The sequence below is a fragment of the Cupressus sempervirens genome, chromosome 4, assembly GCF_028749045.1.
Source record: "Cupressus sempervirens isolate cs-2001-9-10 chromosome 4, ASM2874904v1, whole genome shotgun sequence".
Lineage (NCBI taxonomy): Eukaryota > Viridiplantae > Streptophyta > Pinopsida > Cupressales > Cupressaceae > Cupressus > Cupressus sempervirens.
In genome coordinates, this window is record NC_143121.1 from 59,615,856 (window position 1) to 59,633,854 (window position 17,999).

At 32.8% G+C, this 17,999-nt stretch overlaps 1 protein-coding gene across 1 annotated transcript; it reads right to left on the minus strand.

Moving 5' to 3' along the window:
• Window positions 1-1,919: 1,919 nt before the first annotated feature.
• Window positions 1,920-8,362, minus strand: LOC149559933 (uncharacterized). Its single transcript, XM_089823519.1, has 3 exons — window positions 6,921-8,362; window positions 3,500-3,776; window positions 1,920-3,052 (listed from the first exon to the last, which is right to left on the minus strand). Exons 1-3 carry the CDS (start codon window positions 7,145-7,147, stop codon window positions 2,177-2,179), a joined length of 1,380 nt encoding a protein of 459 aa, XP_089679645.1. The 5' UTR covers window positions 7,148-8,362; the 3' UTR covers window positions 1,920-2,176.
• Between the last annotated feature and the right edge of the window lie 9,637 nt (window positions 8,363-17,999).

Genomic DNA, 17,999 nt, shown 5'->3' on the forward strand with positions numbered 1-17,999 from the left:
ATTTACATGAGATTGTAACATAAAAGGAATGCATTTACATGGGATGTTACATGAGATGTTACAATGCATTTACATGAGATGTTACATAAAGAGAAATGGAGCCTTTAATGCATTTAAACCCTCAAAATGTGAAGAAACTTAAGTCTGTGTGTGGGTAATCAACTTTTAATGGACAAAATGAATTGAAAACCTTCACAAACTAATCTAGAAATACATAACAATTTTATAAGATACCCCAACTTTATCCAACTAGTTATTAGACCAAATATTCAAATAAGAGTAAGATTCATACAACAATTTCTGGAAAAATAGTGAATGCAGCGTTTGTGCTTTACTCAAGTGTTTGTATAGATATATGCCTCTAAGGGCCTACAAACTTTTAAAGACTCATACCAACTTCCCAAATTTATTTTGAGTTTTTTGGGTTCATTACACCAAGCTCAAATATCCAGACTAAATAATGAACTAGTCCTTGGGATTTAAAAATTTAAATTCAGAAAATTATAATTTAAACTTATTTATATTCCTCGATAACCTATTTAGGTCACTTATTAGAAAATTATTACATCTTTGAGATATTAGAAAACCTACTTAAGTAGTTGAGGCATTATATTTTTAATTTATTACAATTTGGTCCTATGGGCTTTATTAGGACTGCCATAATATTTTTCAAGTCCCATGAACCCAATATAGTTTCTCTCATGCCCTAAGATCCTCCATGGTTCCTTGCCTCTAGGATGTGCTCCTATTGTGAACTTTTATTAAGATGCTATACATATCAACAAGAATTTTTATTGTAAATAGTAACAATGACCCCTCTATAGGCCCACAAAACATATATAAAACATCAAAATGGGATCAGACATTAGCATAACATACAATCATCACTTTCCTCCCTCAAGGCTCATTTATTTTTTCCCCTTTTAAGTAGATTATACAAGGACTCGGTTATTTAATATTTAGACACCTAACTTTGCATTGTATGAGTGAGGTAGCATATAAATATTTTCTCTTTGGAAGATAGCAAATCACTTTTTCTACACATCTATCTATACACATACATCTACATGTAGTTAGCTCCCAACTTACATTGTATACATAAAATCTAATTTTTGTACAACATTCTTATACACACATCCATGTGGAACTAGTTCCTACCTTATATCATCATGGCACCTATTTTTGATACTTTTCTAACCTAAATATGGACTATAGCTATATTTTTTAAATTTTTAAAGTAAGTAATAGTATTTTAAAGGATTTCAATATATTAATTCTACACATAAAGCATTGCTAGCCCAAATTGGGACTATATCTAGATTTTCGTAAAGTTTTATACTATGAGTAGTATTTTAACAGATTTTAATATATTAATGTTACAAATAAATCATTTATATTGCACAGCCTTTGAGAAGAAACAAATAGCAATAAATCTAGAAGATAAAAAACTTTGAGAAATTTGCATTTAACTTCTTTTAAATAGTATATGAAAAAATAGATCACACTTACAATATTCCAAAGATCAAGTTTTCAAAATTTGAAAAAAAAATCAATCTATCTTTAACCATAAAGATAAAATCTCCTACTAACATTCAATTTTCTAAATTACTATTTAAACTCTTTTAATATTCAATCATAACTAACTAATTACTATAAATTAATTATATTTAAATATAGATTTTTATCATGTTAACCCAAGTATAATATAATTAAAATTGTTTATCTTCTTAACAATTTACTATTTAAATGACAAATTCAACAGTTTCATTAATAACAATTTCGAATTTCGAATTTTAATTTATTTTAAAAAATAATAATACTCTTTTAAAATTAATCGTGTTGCCTCATGAAACAAGAAATATTTGTATAACAGAAATACCATGAAAGCATTGAGCATGAGAAAAGGAACAAATAAAATAACTCGCAGCCAACTTCCCAGGCTAAAATGAGCTTAAATTTATAGTAAAATTTCCGTTAAGGAAAAAACACAAGCCATATATAACTTATTATTAGCATCCTAGAGAACAGGATGTCGGAAAAGAAAAGAAGAAAAGCTCTTTGGCTCTTAAAATCTACCTAGCTGCTAGTTGATTAATCTAATAATAAACCTTAATCAACCATTCCTTTATGTTTTGATTTCTCTAAGCGAAAATCGATCTAAACAAACATGTTTAAATCAAATCCACTCTGAATCCCACCAAATGGAGGCATTGGGGGAGAGGGGCTCCAGAGCCTCAAAGACATCTGCAGGAAAATTCACCTGTAAAATGCTGTCAGGAGTACAAGAATCCACTTCTTGTTTAATGGCACAGTCAGATATTGGAGCAATATCTTCTGGATAGATCAAGGGCATTTTATCCCAATGACAATTGACGTTATTGTTATTGGTTGGAGTAAATTCGTTCTCAATTTGAGCTTTGTTATTAATTTGTTGCTGATGCTGATCATTGAAACAAACAATAGAGCTGTTTTGGACGGAGGAAGTTGCATCCTCATCTGGCCGCAACAGGAAATCCAGAATGTTGGTGTCATTAACATCAATGAACAAGCCAGCCTCTAAGTCATATGTACTGTCTTGTGTCAAAGAAAGTTCATGATGAAGATGATCATAGTCCTCCATGTTTTCAAAATTTTCGGATTGATCAAAAGGCACAAGGCTAGTAGCATTGGATGACATGATCTCTCTCTTATTGCAGCTCAGACCCACTTGCCTGTAGTGCTTGGAATGAAGCCTGGAACTTCTGCAGTTGTTAGCGGCGATATCATTATTGTTCAGTGTAGATGACATAGCTGAACCTTCACTGGATTCCTCAGCTACCAGAGCTGTTCCTCCACCCGGATTGAGGATGTTGGTGTCAGCAAACAAACTATTAGATTCTACTGCAACGAGATCCTGCAATTTCACCATGAGAGACTCATCTAATTCATTTGAGAAGAGTGGTTGTGATTTCTGTCTCACTCTTCGGACCTCTAATGACTGGACACTTTGGAATTGATCCGCTGTTTCATCTGGAATTGTGGGGTTAAATGAGGTGCCTCCAAATGCAGTGACCTGCTCCAGTTTAGAAAAATCATCAAATGTACAAAACTGTGAAGTTTTACAGTCAAATCATGGCATATCAAAATTTGAAGCTGTTAACAAAATTTGAAGTTGTTAAGGTTAACTCTTATAAATCCCTAAGGATAGCTGATGTGGATGAATAAATGGCAAGTTGCCAAGCTGAACTCTTATGTGGTGGTATAATAAGATGAATGAAATACTTACGTGCAATTGAATTCAAAGAAAAATTCATATAAACATTTATAAACTCTTTTAAAGCCATAAGGGTGGCTGATGAGGATCAATGAATGGCGTGAGAAGATAAAAAATGGAAAGTGAAGAGTTCATTTTATCTAAAATCATATTGAGTTTAATAAATTTGAATTTAAATCTGATGTTCGAAAACGTTTAATGGAATAAAGATGCTACAAAATCAAATACGCTACGTTTTGAGAGTACCTGCGGCTGCTGCTGCTGCTGATAAACTGAAAAGTCAGTGAAATAGTTGGTTTTGTTCATGTCAGTTGAATGAGCTTGCACTGGATGTGCATTTGGTGAGTATAGTTTGGGGCTTTGCAGAGCACGCATCATTCTCTTCTGCCTGGTGCTCCAAAAGTTCTTCACGTCGTTGTCAGTTCGCCCAGGTAAATAAGAAGCAATTTTAGCCCATTTATTACCTAGTTTTGCCTGCATTTCCATTACTAGCTTCTCCTCTTCTGGTGAAAACTTACAGCCACTTCTGTGACAAAACGCAAAAGCCACACTTCTTTAATACAATTGCTAGCTTTTCTTATTTTATAATTGATGATGTTCATAAATCCTCGAAAACAAAATACGCTACATGAATATATAATTTAGAAGAGCTCAAAAAATTTCTATATTTCTTACACAAGTTTCTCACAACAATCTAAAACAAAACAATTTTAAAATGTTCGTGCCCGTGCCTGAAAATTATTTTGTCACATAACACCTAGAAGGTCACGAGTTGGGCTTAAATAATATTAAAAAACAATATAGATATAATGGAGATTAAAAATACACTAAATACTAATAATAATCAGGTCAGTCAGGACAAATAATTACTAGAAATTCACGGATTCGGATTGGGAAGAAAAGCAAATATAATTCGGTAGTTCGATTTCTAAATGTCTGAATAAAATGAATACAGACGTTGACTTTGGCAGATCGATTTGTTAAAGTCGTAATAACATGAGTAGACATTGATTTTTCACTAAGATTAATTCTTTTCAGATGAGAGATTCAATTATTTTAATTTAAATAAAGATTGTTTTATTTATTATATTTTTAAAAAATAATATGTTAATGTGAACATAACAATCTCTGAAGATACTAATCTATAATTATCAATAATGAATTATTTTATCATTATATTATATTGTGTGTTTTAATAAAATAAAATAAAAATTAATTTAGATTAACTATAATATATTAAGAAGTGAGGATGTGAAGATTTCATATTATTTTATGAGAAAGAAAGTGAGATAACTAAATAATTAGATACTTTCTAAATGATATATTAATAGATGAAGAAATAGAGGCTTTTGGTTTGCACAGTGTGTTTTGTATTCAACATTAAATACATTCAATGGTCCATCATCAAGAAGAGGAAAGTGAGTGATACCATTGCAATAATCAAATGGTACAAATAGTCCTATAAACTTGACTAACCACTAATGATTTCTTGTTATAGTAAAATTGTTTAGCTAATTTTACAAATTTGTTACTCACTTTTCTCCTTATGATGATAATTGGAAAATTGAGAGCATTCCAAAATGTCAAGCAAAAAAGCATACATGATACAAACTAGAAGTCGTTAAATCTTCATGTGTGTTGCACAATGTTGAGTGAAAGAGTATAAATAGTGCAAACTAATACCATGTTCCTATGCAAAGAAGAGATAGAATGTAGTAGAAGTGTTGTCCTTGAGAATTAGAATTGTGGAAAAGAGATAATATTGAATATTGTCCTAATTTTATGGAACGTCTATTATTTTGGTAATGAAAATAAGCTATGAAAAAAAGAGGCCCTAAAATAAGTAGTGGGTGCTTATTGAAAAAGATCCATTTGTCATCATAACTTTACTTCCCTCATTTTTGTGTTTCTAAATTATATTTTATTATTTAATCACTAAATTTATTTTCCTTTTTTATATAAAAAACTAATATTAAAATGTTTAGTAGCAATATTAGAAGCTTTGTAGGACCATAAGCTCCCCAAAATCCTCCTCAAAATACTATGTGATGGTTGATAGTCAAAATAAGCCTAAGAGTTCTATGAGGCCTTGCTGTACAAGCTTTTACGTCTTCAAATAATGAGCTAATGAAAAAATAATTCTAACTATATAAAGAATTTCAAAAACAATAATATTCAAATTATAAAAAGATATTTATTATTCAATTACACTTAAAACACAAATTAATAGATTAAGAAGTTAAAAAGATATTTATTATTCAACTAAACTTAAAACATAAATTAATACATATTAAGAAATTAAAAAGTTGTAAAACACTATGAAAAAAAATTGTTAACCAAACCAATCTAAAACACAAATTAATATATTAGCTATGTCATATTACTATTTTATAATTATTACTTTAAAACTATAATTTGAGATCAATAACTAAATATTAGATTCAATTATATCTAGAATATTATAATAATTTCAAATTCACTCTATTACAAACGTTCTATATTCTTCTTCTTACTCTCAAAATATTCTATAAATGTGAATTTTTTTTTGTTTCCTTCACTACACCCTTCTCCATGCTTTGTGTCTAACCAATTATCCTAATAAAATCTTATAGGCTTCGTCTCAATATATTCTTATATAATTTAATTTTAATTAAATCATTTTACATACTGTCATTTAATCTTCAACATTTTATTTCATCCTAAATTAGGACAAGCCTCAATATATTCTTATATAGCTTAATTTTAATTGAATCGTTTTATACACTATCATTTAATCAGCAATGTTTTATTTCATCCTAAACTAGGACATGCCAAGAAGACACTTCTTTGTTAAAAATAAATTGATCAAAATTCAGTATTTCATTTCCATGGAATTTTTATTTCAACACAACATTCTGTTGGATAGTTTAATTGTTATTAATGGATAGTTTAGATCGTAATCAATGATTTTACACGTTACCACTTTTATTCTTAAAGCGGGCACTATAAACCTCACCGACTACGTAAAATTCTTGCAAGGGTCAAATATAGAGAAACCCTAGAACACAGAAAATCGGTATGTATGGAGAAAGATAAAAGCTTCGACAATCTTACCTTCTGTATATTAAATATGAAGTATGGTGTGTTTTGAGATGAACCTCTGCAATAACCTCTATTTTACCAACAATTCAGAGTAATTGACTGATAAAATTAGTTAGTTCAGTCACAAGTGTTTTTATTTCCATGCATTTGTGTTTTCGTTTTTTCCAAACTGTTCTGTGTTTTTATTTTTCCCAAACCTTATATTAGTGTGTATTTATTCAAGCTATTGAAGAGACAATATGAGATTTTTATTCACATTTCTCACTGTAAGAAACTTTATGCCATAATTAATCCCTGTTCAAGTTCCATGATCTGTTCCCTAAGTTTACAGTTAATAGTGTTCTTCATGAATCATGGCTATAGAGTGAAAATTTACGTCTTTTGATTAAAGTTAGTCTGTTCATACATCATTTTGCAAAAGAAAATAAAATCTGAAACTTTTTAGCATGAATCAACAGAATTTTCACTAGATTGTTATATCCCAAACCTAAATCCAGAGTCCAGATGCTTCTATGATTGCAATTGCGAGCAGTTAAATCCAAGAATCCTTCACTACACAAAAACACATGAGTTGCATGATACATACCTTTTGAGGTCTGGTTTGAGCTTGTTAACCCATCGTAAGCGGCATGATTTACCAGTACGGGGAAGCAAACCTTTGGCTCCAATGGAGTTCCAGTCCCTTGCTCCATACTGCCTTACATACTCTATCAGGATTTCATCTTCCTCGGGCATCCATGGCCCTTTCCTTAAAACCTCTTTTCCATTGCGAGTGTTATGACTATTTCCATTCCCCTTCTGATCGGCCCTCATCTTTTTCTCGTATCGCGTCGAAGCCCTCAACTACTTCTGGATCTCCTGCAAATACTTTGCCTTTGCAGTCTTTAGCATCTGCTCTTCAAAACCAGCTATGATATACGAACCTCCCTGTTTACTTTCTAAGAAACCTGAATGGAGACAATTATGAATGGATTTAGCCTAGAACCACTGAAACTGACTGAAATTGCAAAGATTCACGAGAATGCACCTCCGAGTTAAATTTTCTTACAGATATCTTCTAAAATATTATTGTTCCCTACAAAATTAGTGGCAAAGATTTCTTATTTTTTCTCACAAGCGTTGCAATTGTGTCTAAATGTCTTAAATTTATCAGTCTATCTTTCACTACTTGGTATTTTGCTCTAAAGATTTCTTCGATGTGTCAAATTCTATCGGTCTTTGCAATGAGTGAAGATTGCCAGAAACTACGAAAGAAAACAATTTTTGTCCTACTGAAATAATATTTCTCCAAGGCTTGACATTTTTTCATTTCTTGCAAGTTACCAGTTCAAAGATTCATAGAAACAACGAAAGCAAGCAGATTTCAAATCTTTCCTGAATGCGTCATCTGTCATTTCCGCCGGCAAAGCATCACTGAGGCATGGAACACAAACAAAGATTTCCCTACTATCGAACAATCTTTAGTCGTCAAATTATTTTGCTCCTCGCAAAGTATTGCAACTTCCTGGCGCAAAGCTTCACCGAAACAAGGCAGGCAAAGCAAATTTTGCCCTATTTTATAGAAGTATTTCTTTCAAGGTGTCGATGTTTTTCCGTTCTTGGAAATTGCTGGACAAAGACGGTGAGAAGCAAGGAAAAGGAGATTTTGCAGTATCACCCTAAAACTACAATGCACAAGAACACTTCAGACGGGGAATGCTGCCAACTTTTAACACAATCGACCTCAAGAATTGATAAAAGTATTGAACTTCAAAGCAAAACCACCAAAAATCTAACATGAAAAGAACATCAAATTTCTGGATTTCGTCAAAACCTTTCCTCCTTTTGAGATTTCAGCAATCGTCGTAAATCCTTGGGGTTTTGCATTTTGCGAATTTGCTGAGCAAAACTTGCAGAGGCTTTGCCTGAAAATTTATAGGAATTTAGGCTTCCCCAACAAAGATTTTATGTAATGTATCAAATCTACTCAAAATCCAAACTTGCGAAAAATGAGCACCACAATCAGAGTTTTTCGCCAGCCGGCTCGTTAAAACTGCCTCGATAATCTGCCGGGAAAATAACAATATATACCGACGGTTACCTTGCCGTTACCGATCTAATTTTCCGAAGAACTTCTCACCTTCGGAAGACTTCTTTCCAATCTTTGCCGTCCACGTGGCTTGTTTAAGACAAGAAAACAATTGTATTATTATATGTTTCTAGTCATAATTAGATGATTAAAAGAAAGGATTTAAACCTGTAAGCATCTTAAGCTGACGTAGTGCCGTGCTTAGTGGAAAGTATTTGTTTTACCATTTATAGGTTGTAATATTCACGTGAAGATCAGGGCTATTTATTGGCGGGGGAGAGATTTCCGGGCCTTTGTCTCCCACGCACAATTAAGAAAAAAATGTGCTAAATTGTTTCCTAAATTTTTACTTTGTATTGAACGGTACAGTTTGGGTATATTATTTCGTTAATAAAAAAAATTAGGATGGAATTTATATTTTTCAAAATTATAAAAAATAAAATCAAAGGAAATAAAGTGTATCCTTATTAATTTGTATGAAATCTAAAATCTTATAAAGTACTTGTATTCCTTTAAAACAAACTTTTTAGGTTGTTTGTTTTTATTAAATATGTAATTTTTAATTAATAACTAATGAAATATTTGATGTTTTTTTTAATTTATTATTTGATTGATTGTGAATTGTAAGTATATCATTTTAACTATGTTTTCTTTTAATTATTAAAAGATCAATAATTTTCTTCACTTTTTATTTGAAGGTATATGGTCATTATGTATCAATTGTTTTAGTCTATACTTTACAATCTAACCCTAAGGTTTACTTTAGGATGCAAGTGATAGAGTGATAAATAAGATTGAGATTACAAGTGCAAGCTCTTAGCTATATAGGCCATGGTGAAAATAGGATTGTGTAAGATTATTACATGTGTCTTGATCTTATGGCTTGAGACATATAGTGATACATATCCCATGAGTAAATTGGATAAGATGTTGAACATGTAGACAAAGTACCATAACAAACCCCCCATAGGTATGACTTTAGGAGAATGTGCACAAATACAAATTATGCAAATTGGGTCTCATTTACTAGGGCTTGTTAGATACCATGTTTCCAACTAGCAAGAAAAATTATTGTCCCCTACTAGCTTCCTCTAGTTCAAAGATATTTTTTGATGAATAGTCCCTTTGAATTTTATTTAAAAATATATAAAGTTACACGTTCACAAAAAAAGGGTTGGGGGATACAAAATCACCCATGAGAGTCACTTTGGACCAATGTAGGAAAACTATAACCATCAACTATTCATTAAAAAAATAGTTTTGAAAGCTCTCAAGCTACAAGAGCATCTATAGGTGTACAGTGTACTTTCTCAAAAATGGAGAAAAGTAAAACAACCTAGAGGGAAAAAACTCCTTCCTAAATGAGAGAGAATACAAAATGCTCTCAATTAAAAATGACAGGGATAAAGACTCAAGTGAGTGAAACTTCCCCATCATAAGAGAGACCATGCCAGAAGCTCTTAGCACCAAGGAGGATCAAGAGGTTAAGAAATCATGGAAGATACATTCAAATCTTTAAATTCATAATATGTCATTTTGAGTCATATGGAATCACTATTTAATGCATTTGCAATAAGTTGCCAAAAGTTGTTCAATAAGGTCCTTAGTTGGTCAAATTGAGTCAAAAGACCCATGGAAGAGTGAAAATGATGTAAGTTGGTTATTAGGTCCATTTGAAGATGTTTGAAGTGTTTGCAAAGTCATATGTCAGAAGAATACAAAATTACATAAGGGTATGTGCACAAAGTCATGGTGCCAAAAGTGAGGTATAAATGGCAACTTTATTTTTGAAATCAGCCATTTCTAAACTTCGATAAGAATTTGAAGATAGTTACACTCAAAATTCTACGAAATGACAAAAAAAAGTAGTCCTTTGAATCTAGTTTGTAAACTACTAATTCTTTCTCAAAATGGTTTATTTTTAGGTCCTTAAAAAAGGCAGCCACAAAAAGTGGTACTATTTTTTTCAGAGAAAACATAACATAGTTCAATGTGTGGCCTCCCTAATTTTTATTTTTATTTTGAAATCCTTTAATTTCTCTAGTCAAAAGCTACCTAACACTATGTAGTTTATCCCATATTTTTCAAGTAATTTTATAATATGTAATTTTTTTTAATGAATTTTGTAATTGGGCACATTCCAAAAATGTGAAATATCTCTGTGCTCCCCATAAAAATTATTCAAGACTAATCTAAAATTAAATTTTATTTCTTTTTCAAAATGTGTAGAATGGAGTCTAGTTTCTTCAAAACTAACTTATTGCAAAATTTGATGAACGAGCTAAAATCTATAGTGCAATTAGTAGATGTTGGTTTTTTAGAGAAAATGGACATACTTTAAAAATAAATTATAGTTGAAAGGCTTGAAATAGTATGAATTAGAAATAAATTATATGGTTATATAGCTAACACAAATATGTACAATATCATGTAACCTGATTTTATCAATACTCAACCAAAAGGCAACTCAAGAAGGAGAGCACAAAAGAAAACTCAAGCATTTGTTGTATGCTTGCTGCAAAATACATCCCACACCAGTTTAGAGCCTCCAAACCTTTGGGTTGGATCCCAAAAGAGAATACAAGCCTTAAGCTTGGTTTAATCCAATGCTTTATATAGCATGTGCATGTAATAGTGTTTACTTACTATAGTGTGTGTGTGTGTGTGCAATGTAAAACATTTTTTTAATTCAAGGCTTGCATAACACGTACACACTTTGTTAGCCTTTCAATAGACATAATGGATAGGAAGAGAGAGAGAGAAGGAGAGAGGTGGTAGGGAGATAGGGTAGAGAGTGAGAAAGAGTAGAGGATGAGGAGATAGTAGGGGATAGGATGCACACACACACACACAGAGAGAGAGAGAGAGAGAGAGAGAGAGAGAGAGAGAGAGATTTCACATAGTACGTACACACTATATGAAAACACCAAAAAATGGTTACAAGGAAAGTTTGGGTCGCTAATGACCCATATTCTCTATTTTTTGTATGTTTGTTGTTCTACTATTCTAATAAAAAATATGGGTTTTATGGTATTAGAAGCTAGAAAACACCAAATTAAATCATTGGATACACTATTTGAAGGGTTTTTGAACATTCTTTGTATAGAAAAGGTTAGTACACTCCTTTTTAAATATTCTTTGTTATTATAGAGACAAATTTCTTTGTAATTTGACAAGTTGTTTAATATATAGTGAATTCATTAAAATTTGTATGTTTGAATGAATTGTTATTTGGAAATGGTTATAAATCTTCATGTATGAATAGTTCATTATAATTTTACAAGTTTTTAAATATATGTTATGTATTCATTGAAATAATTGTAATTTTTACATGTATTTGAATGATTTGTTATTCACAAATTGTAAATAATTTAGATGTTTGAATAATTTGACATATATAAATCATTATCATGCCAGGGAAGAAACTAAAAACTCAAACAACAGAAGAGAGGGAGATAGATTTGGCAATTTAAAGAGATAAAATGAAAGTGCTATGTGAACAAAGAGAAGCAATAATGAAGAATTGTCTTTGGAAGAGGAACACAAACCACTAATACAAAGAAACAAAGAGGAAGAATTGGAAAGACAAAGAGAACGAATGAGACTTTTATGCTCAAGAAGACAATTGAATTGCGAAGGTACACCATATTCCAATATTGGCTCGTCATATCATCATTTCATGTTGAAGAGATGCCAATTTCTACATCTAACAATGTACATACTCCATCATGTCATGTGGAGGGCACAACATCAACATATCAAGTAGGTGATATTCTATCGTTTGCATCTTATTGCCAAGGCGCATCATCTTCAGTTCAAGGTACTCAATTCACTCAAGCTTATGTTGATGTTTAGAATATTGAAGGAATGAAAGAGATTATTGTTGAGATAATGAGTGTTGCACACATTGCATAATATTGTTATATTTTATTATTTTATTTTATTATATAATGTTCCACCTAGATGGACATGCAACATGTAAAGATTTCCATGGGATATACTTGATGAGTTGTATATTTCATGTAATTATCTAATATTGGAGAAAAGAATTAAATGACCAATATTAAATGTGGGGTCAGTGAGCTAGGTAGCACATGGTTTTAGCACATGGTTTATGTAATACCACTTAGTGGTTTTGTGCGACTTGCTACTATATAAATAGCCACAAGGGTAGTTGTTGTAAAGTAAGAGTGAGAAAGGCAAGAGTTGAGCGGGACAAGGCTTGACAGGTTAGCCAAGGGAGCATTTGTGAAGGTTAGAAGCATGACATGGTATGTGCGGATTCATGCTTGTTCACATAGTTTTCTCGGTTGTGGCTATGGCCATCAAGGCTTCCATGGTTGTATGACAATGGTATTTTTTGTTGAATAATAAATGGTGATGGATGCTTTTGGAGGCTAGGTTTTTCCCTCAATGAGGGTTTTCCAAGGTATATCTTGTGTCACAATTTTGTGGGTATGTTGTTTATTCTCTTGCATGTGAATTTTAATTCCATGTTTATTTCAGATCTATTATGGGTTATGTGGAAATAGTTATATTCTTTGTTGCCAAGTTTCCTTACAAGTGGTATCCGAGCTATGGTTTTATTGTAACCCTAGATTGAATCCATGGGAATACATGAGAGGATAAAAGAAAAGGGCAAGATATATGAATGATTTATTATAGATCTAAGGGTTTTGGATTTGTTGTTATGATGGGATGTTGGTAGATTTGGGCATGTGAAATTTTTGGACAAAAAGATTTTTTCGGATGTTTCATTTAAATGAAGGTTTTAGGGGGAGCTTGTAGAAATGATTTCTTGGGTAAAAACAAACCTCACCATTGGATCTGGGTTGACATTTCCATAAATTTTGATATATAATATGCCCTAGTTTGGCCATGTTTAAAAGAAACGAAAGAGTTTTTTGGTTTTAGCCCATGATGGCCGTCAAATTTAATCCTGTTGAAATTTTCGTCACAATAAAAAATGAAAAATCGCAATGAAACTGGTAAAAAGACTGTCTTAGTAAAATGGTCATAACTTTCTCTCAGAATATCATATTTCAAAGTTCTTATAGGGGTTGGAAAGCTAATTTAGAGCACTACAAGTTGGCATAGGTTTGGTTTTTTGATTTTGACATTTTATCAGGTTTTAAGAACCCTAAAGTCAGATGTTATTTATTTTAAGCACGAATTAGGGCATAATGTGGGCATATGAAGTCAGATTTTAGACTTCGAGTAGTCAACGAAAAGCTCTTGGAGACCTCTACACATTGGTTTAGATTTGGTATAGGTTTGGCATGATTTATTTGTTGATATATTTATTTAAACAATTTATGGTATTTTGACTATGGTAACATTGTGAGTTTATGGCATTGGAGATTTAAGATTTGATGTCATTGTTTACTCAAGTTTGGTCTCATGATGATATGGTTATCAGTGTTTAGTTTGGATATGTATGATGACTTGTTGGATCTACAAGTTGTGCAGTGTTGTAAGCAGTCGATACTTATAGGTTGCATTTATAGCTTGGTTATGGGTTGTCTTTGCCCATTGATCTTTCATTATTGATGCATATTCAGATTGGTGGCTTGGATTTGGGTTGTCTATGCCCTAAGTCACATGATTTACTATTTTTTTCATGTAGAAGGGATGAGATGTTGTTACCAAGTACAGTCATGGTGGAGGATTGCGGTTGACTATTTTATGCTAATAGGTTGGACACTTTGAGAGACAAATGCTCGGTTCATGGATATGATCATGGTGCTATAGATTTTGGCATGACATGATTGACTATACAGAGGATGGTTTTTTCATCATGATGTCATGGATAGCTTGGATACATGGTTTAGTGGGAGCTTGTGACAGTGATGAGGTGATAGTGCAGGATTAGTTCCTGGTTTGGTTTGGATCTTCATATAGGAGATGGATTTTGTGATGCCATAGGTGACTTGGTACCACAATTGAGTGGGAGTTCTTGGCATTAATATATTTATTGAGTGTTTGCAGATGTTGGAGGTTTGTCTTAGATCCTGTTGCTGCAAAAGCATCTTTGACATTTGAATGGTTCACTTGTTATCTTCATGCTGTGTGAAGATAGTTAGATCTTAAAGACTCATGGAGTTCTTAGTTATCTTCATAGTGTGTGGAGATGGTTCTTTCTGGTATGTGCAGATGGTTCTTCATGGTATGTGGAGATGGTTTTTTCTTCATAGTGTATGGAGATGGTTGCCTCTTGAGGACTTATGGGGTTCTTGGTAAAGGTACAGTTTATGCTTTTATTTGACATGTTATCCTTGGTGTGAGGATAGTTTTATTATTATGTCATGGTATACTCTTGATACGCATTTAGAGTTGTGACATGTTATGGTATGTTCATGTGGAGCATGTTATCTCTTTGGTTGAAATGGTTTAGATCATGTTGTCATGTTTACGTTCCTAGGGCCATGGTTGGAACTTTGACATTGATCTTGATTTAGTTTCTTGGTATTGAATACACTGATCATAAGCTGGATACTTTATGATATTGCTATGTTGCATTTGGAGTTGGCATAGATTGATTGGTTACAGGTGCTCATGGATACTTAGAGACGGTTGCGATGCTGATTTCTCTTGGATTAGAGAAGTATTTGTTGGGACGGTTGAAAGTCTGAGGGGCAGTCACCTAATATGGACTTGAGTGGAGATTTTTCTTAGATGAGTCTTGTTGGAGACTTGGGTATCTTGATGAGCATTCTCATTCCCCACTCTTGGTCTACTCAGTGGTTTGCTACTTGAGAGGTATAGCCCATTATTTTTCTTAGGTGCATTATATTTATGCTTTTCTTTCATGGATATGAATCTTGAGCTATGGTACATGAGTTAGTTCTAGAGGGTTCAATTGAGAGATGGTTTAGCATTGGTTATCTCCATGTGCATATGTTATTATGTTGGTTAATTTTAGGAGATGGTTTTATATTGGGCATTCTCCTTGGATTAGGAATTGTTATTCCTTGGTTTAGGAATGGTTTATTGAGTTTGGTCTTCTTGTGAGAGGCTTACATCCATGATTAGTTATATGGTATGGTTTGGGTGTTGTTGCGGCTTCTTATTGGAGTTTTATGGAGGAGATCATACTTGCACAGTTTACATCTAGAGGTGTGTGTAGAAGAACATGATATAGGTTATGATTTGCATGGTTTCTTTGGTCTTGGTTAGCTTCCTGGATGTTTGGTTTTGCCTACATTGGATTTGAGATTGGTTAGAGATTGTGATCACTAGTTTGTGCTCATGTATGTCATGTGAGAGATGACATGGTTATTCCTTTATTTCTTTCCTCTGTTGGTTGTAGAGAATTTGGGAGACTATTAGAGACTTGTTATGAGATTTATTTTCATAGAATATTAGTTTATGTATTGTGGATGTCCTTGATACTATATGGATTCACTTCTTTGAGATGTTGTGAGTGGATTGGTTATAGATTTGATATTATCTTTTGTAGTGGGAGCTTCTTGGTATATATGTGGTAGGTATTGCTCTTAAGGCTTGTGATTGCAGGTTATAGATTGGATATGTTGACGATATGAGATTCACTTGACATACCTTTGGAGGTATGGATAGTTGGATGGGTTTGGCACTTGCTGTGGGTGCTATTTCAGCTATGGATATATTTTGACAACTATGGATACATGTGATAACCTTTGGATTAGGTTATTTGTGCTTGATATTTTAGTTGGTACAAGATTTTATGATCTTCTAATATGACAGGTTGGGTGGCTTTCTCTTTGGATGGCTTCTATGTATGTCCATTGGCAGTGGCAAAATATGAGGTGAGATCATTCATGTTTGAGATGCTAGATACTTTGATTTTTTTGCGGGTACCAGGATGGAGAACTTGGTGTATTTTGATCCATGGTGGTGGATGTTTTGGGAGGCATTGTTCCCTTGTTTATTTATTGTCATGTCCCCTTTTCAATTAATTAAAAATAATAAACTTTGCTAAGGCAGGCAGGCTCCAAAAAGGTGAAGTTTCAAAAAAATGGGCTAATCTTTGGAAACCAATGGACTAATAAATAAAAATTATTATTAAAATATATTTTATTAACCCTTCTTGGACGTGAGTTAGGTTTATGCCCTTTGGAGGCATTTTGGGCTCAATTCCAAAACTTTTGTTATTCTTCAGAGGCTGCCAAACCTGTGGAGAAGGAGACCCAATAATGGGAGTTTGCAGGTTTCTAGGAAGGCTAAGGATGGGAGTTTGAAGCCATTCCATGTGCATTCTCATGCAGAGTTTGCCTTTGTGTTGAACAGTGCAGATTTGTGGTTTTTCGAATGTGTTTTTTGTAAGAGTTTGGTGTTTCCGGTTGAGTATTTCATATCAGTTTGGGTTGCTGCTATATTTCATACTTTTAGATATTAAAATAGAGCTGAATATATTTATTTGGTCATGATTATACTTCTGTGATAGATTATTAGTATTTTTGTGGTGTTTCCGGGCTATTCTATGTTGTTTACGGGAGCTCGATGAGCATTATTTTTATCCTCCGTTTGGGAGCTGCTGTGTAAATGTTATATAGATCTAAAAATTTCATTTTATAGGCTGTTATGCTGCTCAAATTTTTGTAAAAATGTCCAGTTTTAGATTTATTAATAATAGGTGAAGCTGTGAAGCTTTTGGCACTATTTCTAGCATACCCGATTTGGGGTTTATTGAGAAATTGGTGGATCTTTGAAATGTTGGTTGTTTGATTTTAAAGATCTGATTTGAGGCTTGAAATATCATATAAAATCAAAGAAAGGGACATTTCAGTGGTATCAGAGCTATGATCTTGCCAGCCTGAGGCTTTATAGAAATTTGCATGTCAGTTTTGACAACTACCCAGATCTTGCATGTCATAATTTATGGTTGCATGTTGCTTCTAATCAGTTGTATGATACTTCTAATCATTTTCATATTAGTTCTTGGTGAATTTTGTGGTTGCATGTTGCTTCTAATTAGCTGCATGTCAAAATTTATGGTTGCATGCAACTAAGTGAAAGAGAAAAAAGATATTTGCAATGAGAAAAGAGTAAAAAAAATTTCATCAAACCTCCAGTTGAAAGTAAAAGTACAAAATCCAAGGAAGAGAAAAGTATGGCTGATCCAGATGAGATGGCAAAGAAATTCTTCCAAGACATCCAAAATACTCAGAAGCAAATAGTGGATAGTTTGGTAGAAACTAGAGAGGCTTTACGAATATTGACAGAAAAACTACAAGGAGTTGCATCTATTAATGAGAAAGGGAGCACTTCAGAGGAGCCAAGAAATTTGAAATTCACACCATCTAAATCAACCAAAACTATTTTCTTGTCTGCAGATGAGCCACTAGTGCCAAATCCAGCCATTAATCCCGTGGAAGAGGTTACAGGTAACTTTATTGCATTAAGAGCTACTTACAATGGCTTAGATGATGACTTTCGTAGTTTAGTTCCTTTTAGAGAATATGTGGATATGATGAACACTTTGATGCCCAAGAAAGAGAACAAGAGGGAGCATGACATAAGTGAAAGAGAGCTCAAAAATAAAATAAGCAAGTTTACAGCACCTACTTTTGATGGAACAAATAAAATTTCAGCTAGAGCATGGCTATAAAAATTATA

What these genes read in the sequence shown, in the direction of transcription:
- LOC149559933 (XM_089823519.1), bottom strand. Translation starts at nt 7,147, where the DNA reads ATGAGGGCCGATCAGAAGGGGAATGGAAATAGTCATAACACTCGCAAT. An exon ending in CTCAAACCAGACCTCAAAAG is followed by an intron (nt 3,777 to 6,920) that starts GTATGTATCATG and finishes TTGTCACAGAAG; the next exon opens with TGGCTGTAAGTTTTCACCAG. An exon ending in AGCAGCAGCAGCAGCCGCAG is followed by an intron (nt 3,053 to 3,499) that starts GTACTCTCAAAA and finishes AAACTGGAGCAG; the next exon opens with GTCACTGCATTTGGAGGCAC.